Source organism: Rhea americana, unplaced genomic scaffold, assembly GCF_003343005.1.
Source record: "Rhea americana isolate MKP2758 unplaced genomic scaffold, rheAme1 scaffold_248, whole genome shotgun sequence".
Lineage (NCBI taxonomy): Eukaryota > Metazoa > Chordata > Aves > Rheiformes > Rheidae > Rhea > Rhea americana.
The window spans coordinates 1,134,816-1,145,034 of record NW_028186366.1 but is presented as its reverse complement, the minus strand read 5'-3'; the positions used below and the strand labels follow the sequence as shown (position 1 = coordinate 1,145,034).

Here is a 10,219-nt window from a genome sequence, read left to right as displayed (position 1 = left end):
AAAAAAAAAAAAATCATGTTCTAATCAGCCGCATGACGTGGCTGGTTAGAACTCTAAAGTTTATTTAAACACAAATGAAAGGGTATAAACTTGAAATAAGAAATCATATTTCATTTTGCTTAGTCTGGATTTTTAAAGACAGAAGTTTGCAGGACTTATTCACATGGCCAAATTATTTAAAACATGAGCAGTGATGCTCTATTATAGTTTGAATTTTATAAAAAGTGTGTCAATTAAACTCCAGTTGATATAATACTCTATAGTTTAAATTCAACATTTAGGATATCTACGCAAAGACAATATTCACTGAATAGGATAGTTTCCTTCTAAATCATAGTTTCTGCTATGATTTTCTTCTGTTGATGACGTAGAAAGAAGAAGAAAACCTCTCTCTATAAAACAGAAAATCCCTTTCATTTTCCAAAATTAAGTTTTAGCTATCAAAATATGATTTTGTGACAAGAGGGTGCAAATTGCTAGAAGATAGCCATTGAACTAATAATCTGTTACCAAGAAACTTAATAAGATTTCATCAGGAACATACCATCTGCCCTAGAAAAACTCCTTTATCTTTGTATTCTGCCAGATAAAACTTCCAGTTAAGAAACAGTTAAAGAAAAATCATCATCTGATTTGGGCTACTTTCCCTCCAGAAAAAGTCCTGTTCAGATCCTGATACAGCTAAGCAATGCATTTAAAATACAAAGGAATACCCAATGATTTTCCATTAAGTCTGACATTAATCACAATTTCAAATTCTAAAATACGGTAATTATGATAAGACATTTGTGGTTATGTTAAAAAATGAAAGAATATTTAAAATCATCATCAAAAGTAGCTACTTCTTATTTTATGCTGGTATAGTAAAGGAAAAAGAAAAAAAGTATGTATATGTTAACAGTAAGTTTAAAAGAACTGCATTTCTTGAATCGTTTGTTTCAACTTGGGAATCACCAGATTGTTAAATTCCTAAAAAAGTCACATCACCATTTATTCCATGGTAAGAAAAAAGGTTGCAAGGAGATTTTTTTTTTTCCCTTCAATTCTTTGCTGCTGCCTGATAACAGAAAAGGTGCAACAAACCAGCAAGCATGTCCACTAAAACCTTTACCTAATAACTTCTTTATTTTGCTTTTTGGATTTCTTGGTAGTCTCTGCTTGTACAGGAACAACTTCAGGGACAGGTTCCTCAACTGCTGTGTCTTCATCACCCAAAAGAGCTGCCTGCTGAGAAAAATCCATGTCCTGCATAAACGACATGCTGCGCTTCAAAGCTAACAGCCGTTCCTAGAATCAGAAAGGACAGAGCGGCAGGGACTTAACCTTTCCCTCATAGCCAAGATGCTATGATAATGGGATGGGATGGGAATGGCCATGGCCTTATTTTGTTCCTAATGCCTCGTTTCCAATGGCGATGCAACATGATTTGGTCATGGTAGCATGGCATCAGAATTGCTGCAGCCCAACTATCAAGAGAGAAACAAACAAACAAACAAAACTGCATATGCAAAGACAGCCACCTATTTTAGACAAGACTTACCACAACAGAACTGCAACACACACACACGCGCGCACACACATGCAGTAGCTCATAAAACTAACTGTTTTACAGAGTAACTGTACATGAGTAAGCAGTGTATTTGACAGTAACCGCTGAAACTTGTTATCTTCTCTCTCCCACCCTCTTCAAAAAAGACAAGCTTTTTTATTAACGTGGTAAATAAAACTTGTTTCTGAAGTGAGATCTTGTTTTCAAAGTTTCAGCCAAAAGCAATGTTTTCCAGTTGGGTTTTATGTACCTGGATCTTAATTGCTTCCACTGAAGCCAGTGGAATAAGCTTCAGTGGTGCAGATCAGGTTGAGAAATAAAGGGGCGGTTATAATGAAAAACGCTATCAAGCCCTTAAGTATAGCAACACTAAAGGGCACTGTCATAGCTAATGACGGATGGATGAAACAATGCTTATCGTTGTTATTAATTACATTCCTTTTAAATCTGACCCCTCTAAATTCCCCACTTCCCTGATTTTTGTTTTTAATAGGTCTCTTACTTTGCTCATCATCTTAAAGCCTGTGTGCAGTATCTTCTTGGCTAGCTTGTAGTAAACAGTATCTGGTCTGTTGTACGTCATTGCATTATCACACATCAGTTTAAAATCTGCCTGTAAAATAAAAAACAAAAGAACTAGTAAAACTTCAAACTCCTTTGTTAAGGGACTAGGAGATACCATTCCATCAATGCCGCTCAGTGAAGAATATTAACCACAATATTTTAATAGCACTAACAAAAGGTCACAGAGCAAATGCAAGCCAAATTTAAGACTGACTTGTAAAGGTTTGAGCCCATTTTGCTTCTTCGTAACGCTCAGTTTTGTTTGGGATTTCTTTCTTTGCATATAAGGAATGTTTTCCTGAATACCAAATGTAACATTTCCTACTTCTGCAAAAGGTCTGAATGGAAGAAATGGAAAAATCAACAGAAGGTTTGGGGGGGGGGGGGTGCCAGAGATGATTACCCTTCAGGCGTTTTTCCTATCTTTTAAATTGAAAAAGACTGGAGAAATGCAAAAGACACTAAAAAGATAGAAGGCTTCTTACATATGATTTTTGCTGTAGCAATTTGATCACTTCTTCAGTCACTTGCATTCAAAAAAGAAAGGAAAAAACATAGAAAACATCAGAAAGTAAGAAACAGGCTCCCAGATGTTCCTTGCATGCAACAAAGAGAAAAAAAAAGCTATGCTTGATTTTGTCTTTTCCTTTAAATGGTTTCCTTTCATATCTACTAATTTCAAATAATTTTTATTGATTCAAGTTGCCAAAATAAAGCTGCAAGACACTACACTGTACACTGAACAAAAAAATTTTGTTGCAGATTGCAAAACTATTTTTTAGAATGCCTTTGTTATAGTCAGTGTAAAAGTGTTTATTTTAATTTCGTGTTTTCATACAGAAACGTCAGAGCAGGCCTCTCCTAGTCATCTATCAGTTTTAGCAGTTGCCACCAGGCCCATAATAAGAAAACAGACAGCTAGAGCTAACATTTGCTAAGCTGTGACTTCCTACGGCATTTAAGTCTTCACTTAACACCTTCACTTAAGGAGAACAAAGCAAAAACTGGGAAAGTGGAGTGGAGAAGCACCAAACTATGAGCAAAGAAGTTCAGGGAAACTACACATCTACTGATGGCCTTTGAGGCACCGAAGAAAAGGACAGAGGAGTCTCCTACTTGCTCAACTTGAAGTAGTCCCTTTTTGTTGGTAGCAAAATTGATGGGGGCTTTTTTGCAGCGATTTCCCCTCTTCTGAACACAGCACAAGATTCTTACGGGATTCTCCTTTAAAATTACTGGATCGTGACAACCTCAGCTAATTGTAATGAGTATAAAGGACTTGCTCCAGGGGTCAAAAGCTTTTAAGTTTCATTTTCATGTTACAAAATTACAAAGGCATGAGCATAATTAGGGACACTTCTACCCCTAAAAGAGAGTCCAACCTCTTTGTCAATGTACGATGGTGAGACTTCAGGCAACTACTTACTGCTCCCTGAAGTATCAGAAGAAATCAAGTTCTTTGGACAAATACAGTTGTTAATCTTAAAATACTGCGATTTTCATTTTTCTAGGTTGTTCCCCCCAACTTTTGATCATTATCTCAACCTTGCCTCTGTCTACATATAGCCACTGACCTAACATTCAAGTTTGCTTTTGAAGTTGCTGAGTAATATAATCCAAAAAGCCAAAAGAATTTAAATAAACCAAAATTTCTGACAGTAATGCTTTGTTCACTATTTCCTATAAAATTCCACATCTTCTTTGAAAAATAAAGGATATGTAACAAAAGGGACTAATTCTTTACAAAGCACCTATAATAAATACAAGCCATTCTTTGCTCACCTTGAGAGACCTTTCAGAGGAAGAAATAAACTACTGAGGAGCAAGCCAACACACTCTGCCAAGTCTATTGTTACATCAACAAAACCCTAGAAAACAGTAATACTGAAGGCAACTATCAGAACTACATGAGTCTTAAAAAAGAAATAAAAATCTTTTCCTTCCAAGATTAGGTAATAGTAGATTTCTTACTGCACTGTCTGTAAAACCACAACACACCCAATATGGTATTAAAGCAGTGTCAAAACCCAAAATAGTTAAGGCCAATTGCCAAGTAAGGTTTTGCCAAAAGACTATTCCAAACAAAGTTACATGAAAAACAGGACAATCTAAGAAACAGTAACTACACTGTAAAATATAAACTATTTTTTTTTACTCATACAAAAGTGCTCGAATATCTCAATAGTTTCCTACCAGACATGTGTCAAAACTGCCTTTTAATCAACCTAATCAAGCCCAGATTAAAAAAAACAAACAAAAAACCCCCACATACTTATGGAGCTCCAAGTCCCTTAAAACAGCTTAAGTGCCTGTAATATTCTTACTCATGTGTTTATGTCTAGCAGCATGAGCTTCACAGCAGAACTTTATAGAGCAGATTCTTATTTTCCACAGTAATGCGGGTAATTGTACAAGAACAAGATAATAACAAACATAAATCTTCTAAAGTGAAAAATAAAGAAACCCATTCTAACAGGCAGAATGAACAGTGATGTTGAGTTCAACAAATACATGTTAGAAGCCTTTCTTACATGAATTATTTCAATGTTAAAATTTAATATTAAAGTTTACTACAAAAGTGTTCTGAAGTAACTAAATCTCTGACAATTCACCTTGAATTCAGTGACTGATTTGTATTCATTTGCGGTAATTTTTTCTTTCATAGTACCAAAATCCATGGGATGCTTTATGATCATGGAATATCCTGGAGCAATGGCATCCGTGACCGGAAAAGCAAAAAATCCATGAGGATCCTTCCTAAAAAGAAATTGAAAAATACATTTAGATTTACGTTTGGAAACAAAATCATCATTGTTTTCTTCTATATTAGTAGAATAAAATGTATAGTCCTAGTTAAAAAACTAAATAACTAAACTAATAACCAAACTAAATAATAAAAACTATTTAAAAATCACAGAACAGAAAAATATTTGAAACTTTTCCTAATATTAGTGGGAATTTTGATTAAAAATATGTAGACTTTTTGAAGATAGATTCAAAGTCTTGAAATTATTGTCTTGCATGCCTTCTGAATCTCCGTTTACACTCCAAAGGGGTCTTTCAGCTTCTGAGTAATAATCTCTTCAAATCTTACTGTTCATTCTCTTAAAACAACTACACAAGATTCTAGAATTAGTTCCAAATTCAGCTTATTGCTATAAAATAAGGAAAGGAAAATGAAGAGTTTCAGTAATTTTTCAAAAACAACAACAACAAGAAGCTACAGGGTTAACATCTTATGGGAAACAATAAAAATCCACGTTAGTGGATTAGCAGGTAAGTAGGTATACACTTGACTTGGCATCTGACATAGGATACACAGTAAGCCAAAAATTCATGAGAACTGTTTCACTTTTTAAACCAATAAAATTCATAGTTGTTTTTTTAATTCCTAAACTAAGCCATTTTTATTAAATATATAACAGCAAACCTCTCCCCCTCCTGCCCTTCCCTCCCCACAAAAAAGTTAGAATTGCGTAGTTGGTAATAATTTTCCTCAACTAGTCTTTAAAAACGACAAGATCTGATGTGGTTGAAAAGGTTACCATCCATATTGTCATTAGTCTTTATGCACTATTTTCAAACAGAAAAACACATAATTTCTAAAATAACACATATAAATAAGCACTAGACACTGTCCATACAGCTGTTGATCCAACAAGCTCAAATACCTTTGAAGCTGGCGAAGGAAGTGTTCTAGTAATTGCTGGATGGGTGTGCTTTCATTTTCAGCTGTAATTTGAGATGAAAAAAAAATATGTAAAGTGCAATGATAGAGAAATATCTATCTATACTATCAACACCAAAGGGAAAATTTTAACTTGTACTGATCAGAAGGTCAATGAGATATGGACTTTAGTGACAACAGAAGCATATCAGGTAAGTCTCTTTTTAAGAATACAGTAACTATTTCTTCCCCCTTATTACTTACCTAGTTCTAACATATTAAAAACTGGTAGACATTAAATAGGATGTAATACTAAGCCTATAATTTGTTGTAATTTAACAGAAAAAGTGAGTCTTGGCTGCTCAAATACTGCAGCTGGGAAATCCTCATTCATGCAATGTTTTATCAGAGCAATTTTAACAACTAATTTACCCTAACAACCTAGGCCATTAGTTTCCCTGAGATTCAGATTAATCTTTGCAATTAAAAAGAAGAATAGTGTATAGATGCAGATTTGCTGGAAAAAAAAAGTGCAGATTAAGATTTTACTTACTGTACAGGTTAATGTAGTGCTTATTGTTTAATTACCTGTTCCACATATACACTTACTTCAGAAAAAAATTCAGACTGGGTTTGATGTGAAGATTGAAAAAATAAACAAGAAATAACCTAAAATCTAGAATTAAAACTCAAACTCTTCATGACAATGAGAAGAGATCCTCATTTTCAGCTAAAACAGGCGAGATAAAATTGACAAGGCTTCTATTTTCCGTTCTTATTAAAAAACGGATTTGAAAATATTTGATATCATTTTGTTAGTTTAACAAGTTTTTAATGCTCCATTATATCCAGAGATATGAAATTTGCAGCCAGAAAATTTCAGTTACTTCTATTAGGCCACCTTGATGGACACAGTCCTCAATTAGTATGTAATTAGAATTAGAATCATAATTAGAAAATTCCTCAAAAAATGACTTGGCTGGTCAATGAACAGAATTTTGAAGACAATACAGATAATCCTCCTAAAGACTTAACTTTTTGCTATTGTTACATTCAAGCACAAAGTATTTGAAAATTTTTCTAAGTAAAAGTTTCTACTGCAAAATGTTAGCTAGCTATCAACAACGGTTACAGGTAGAAAAAGCACAGCAAAATCCAAAGGGATAAGCATGCAGAAGTTACCATAGACAATTGATAGGAATGTTGGCTGATGATGACAGCTAGAAGAGCTGTAAAACAGAACTGTAGGGTCTACAGTCTTCAGGGACCCCCTATCAAAATTTACTGTCACATTGTGATGAAAATAGAGGTACTCAAATTAATACTCCATATAGGTTATAAAAAAAGATCGTGTCAACAGTTGAACACTCTCCACAGATTTTTTCTCCCTTCAACTGAACAAAATTGAGTTTCAGACATTCTGACCATGGTTTTGTACAAGACAGAGATGTTAAGGACAAGGAACTAGGGAACACTAAAACACTTTTACATTAGTTTTATTCTGACAAGTACCTGTGGCCAGAGACAGATGTCCTTGGTATGTTCAATCAATTTTGTCAGTATTAACTATTAATTCATCATGATCTAATGCATATGTGAAAAGCAGACATATAGGCCTGATGACAATAAAAACAGATTTTAAAAGCACGTTTTAACTTTTATAATTGGCATAGTTGTTCTAGATTTAAACAAGCAACCACAAGCAATCACAGAAGAGGTAAAATTTCAAAGTAGCATGCAAAACCTTGTGCACCAAAACCCACAAGCACCAAGAGAAATACTGAATATTAGAAATGCTGTCTGAAAAATCAGAACTTTCTCCTTAAGTCTCTCAATATCAGAAAATTCTCATGAAATTCTAACACTCTGGTACCTTGACAAAAAGATTACCAAGTTTGTTGTATGTGCTTTTAAAAATACCCAAGATTATTTTAATTTTTCCACATTCCTCACCTGGCTGAGTTCTGCATGCTCGGACAGGACGGTCTGGAGGAGGCTCAACCTCCACCTTTTTTCCAGGATCAAAGTCATCAGTTTCTCCTTCAGTGTCACACTGCTCTTTTTCCCTTTTCCTTTTTTTCTCTTCCTAACACAAGACGACAGATTTTTAAAAAGCATGCTTGGAACGTACAACTCTATATACAAAAAGATAAGAGTGATCTTTCATTTAGAATAGTCAAACTGTATCCAAGACATAACATGTAACAACACGGTTTAAACAACATGCATGCAGTGCTTGCATTTTCACTGTCTCTTCTTCCCTCCCTTTACTACAACTAATTCCATTTATTTTTGGCTTCTGTATTTCATGCACCACTGTTGTGTGATCACATTCTCTGCTTCCATGGAAAATGTTTTACTGTGTAGATATTTATACGAAAAATTGTGTGATAATTAAAAAATATACTGGTGATCAAACAAAGAATTTACTACACAGCAAAGAACAGTCTGCTGCTCTCATCTGATCAACATGTTTTTGTTGCCTGGTGCATTAAACAGGAATGAATAAAGTATGTGATAATTCAGGAATCCACATAAGCGCAAAACACACTGTAACAATCATGGCAATTAGTGACCTCTTCCTGAGCTTCAAACTTAAAACAGTCTTGAGTTCCTATAACCCCACAGTAATTATTCATGTTTCTACAGCATAGTACACTTTCATTAACCATTTTTAGATTATAGATTTGCTACCAATATACCCATTAGGTTCTTTTCTGTACACTAATAATGAAGTTCTGAAAAAAGCCACTGATTCAGCAAAGGCAAAGATGGGTGATTTTTTTTTAATGCTAAAAGGCACTTAGCAATTATTTTGCCACGTTTCAACACTCAGTTATACTCTAGCTGAAACATTTGAAAACGTGAAATGATAGCCACACACACATACAAAGTAATGCTGGAAAATCGTTAGATATCATACTGATGTGTAACAAAACTATGTGGCAGAAGAGGATTAAAAAAGTAGAAAAGTCAAAGAAACATTAACAAACAAAAGTAGTATTATTAAAATTAAACTTCATAGGCAATTATCTTATCAGCATCTTCTCTCAGGTTTCATTCTAACTCCTAAATTTTTAACACAGATGGCTAAAGTGACCATACCATTTGCTATTAAAAAAGCCAGGAAACCAAACATATGGCTTATTCTAAACATAAGCAAGTAAAACTACTGTATCATAGTACTCAACAGAYTAGATTTGAGAAAGCTGGTTTACGTAAAAATACCAATTTCAGTATCATATAACTTGGCACATCTCAGGAACAGAAATACTTTATAGATCTATTTGAAAAACTGGAAATACTGTCTTCAAAGGGTGACAAATCATGTTTCTTATCTATCTGAAACATAAAACGCCATTTTTAAGAAACTGTAAGTATTCATAAGAACAGACAAGACAAACTGACAGGAGAATCAGCTCTTACAAGAAATAAGCATTATTCAACAAATCATCATATGAAGCTCTCTTTTACGTGGGAGAAATATGCCGACACACAAATATGTTTTTCCACATTTTTGAAGTACTGTCTCCAAATAATGAGCTTCCTGTAACACTTTGATTAAAACCATAGTTTCTTGTTCTCTGTACCAACATATAAAACTGACAAACAAGCATGAAAATGACTAGTATCTCTGAATTCTAAAAATCACAGCTTACCTTTCTCTTTCTTCTTTCCTCATCATCGAGATGCTTTTCTTTTTCTTTCTCTGACTTTTTTTTCTTTTTTTTCTTCTTTTCTTTATGTCTTTCTCGCTCATGATCTGATCTATCATCATAGTAACTAGAATCATGCCCTGATCCAGAAAGTTCAGTCACTTCACTTCCTCCGACTTTAAGCACCAGCTTTAAAGGTTTTTCCAACGGCTTGTCTACATAATCTAAATTAACACAAGGTGACTGATTTAATAAATACGAACAAAAATAACAGATTACACTATTTAGAACATTGCTAGTGATGCTTCTGCTAGAAATGCTGTTAACGAGAATCTGTGGCACTTGTAAAACATACGCAATGTGTTGGGAAAGGAAAATAGTAACAGAGAGTAATAAATTCAAGGTAAGAAGGAGCTGGTCTGCACCTTTACGATCCTGATTTTCAGAAACCCGTACTACACGAGGAACTGACGCTCCCTCCTCGTCGCGTCTGCACGGAGGCAGCAGATCTGCCCGTCGCACCGCCACCACCACCGCCACCCGTCGCGCCCGTACGCGGCCTCATCGCCGAGGGGGCGCTTCTCCAGGCCACGCCCCGGCGGGGCGCCGAGCCGCCCTGCGCCAGCACCAGGCTCTTACCGCCGTAAGCGGTGGCAGAGGCCGAGCGCCATTCCGCCTTCTCCGCCTTATGCTTCTTGTGCTTCTTCCCCATGGCGGGGCCCACCCGCAGCCTCCGCCGCCTCCCGGCGGCCTCACCCGGAAGCGCTCGGGGCGGAAGGCGCC

General features: G+C 35.4%; 1 protein-coding gene across 3 annotated transcripts in view; it reads right to left on the bottom strand.

Moving 5' to 3' along the window:
* BRD9 (bromodomain containing 9) overlaps positions 1–10,218 on the bottom strand; it is a 24,830-nt gene extending 14,612 nt beyond the window's left edge. Inside the window, exons 1-7 of one of the 3 annotated variants that reach the window (XM_085306830.1) lie at positions 10,076–10,218; positions 9,440–9,660; positions 7,734–7,866; positions 5,785–5,845; positions 4,726–4,870; positions 2,052–2,162; positions 1,112–1,287 (exon numbers count right to left, since the gene is read on the bottom strand). In XM_085306830.1, the coding sequence (XP_085162956.1) occupies positions 1,112–1,287; positions 2,052–2,162; positions 4,726–4,870; positions 5,785–5,845; positions 7,734–7,866; positions 9,440–9,660; positions 10,076–10,148 (920 nt within the window). In that variant the 5' untranslated portion in view covers positions 10,149–10,218. The remainder of the gene's footprint in view (positions 1–1,111; positions 1,288–2,051; positions 2,163–4,725; positions 4,871–5,784; positions 5,846–7,733; positions 7,867–9,439; positions 9,661–10,075) is intronic. The other 2 variants (XM_085306831.1, XM_085306832.1) reach the window with 2 other exon arrangements.
* Between the last annotated feature and the right edge of the window lies 1 nt (position 10,219).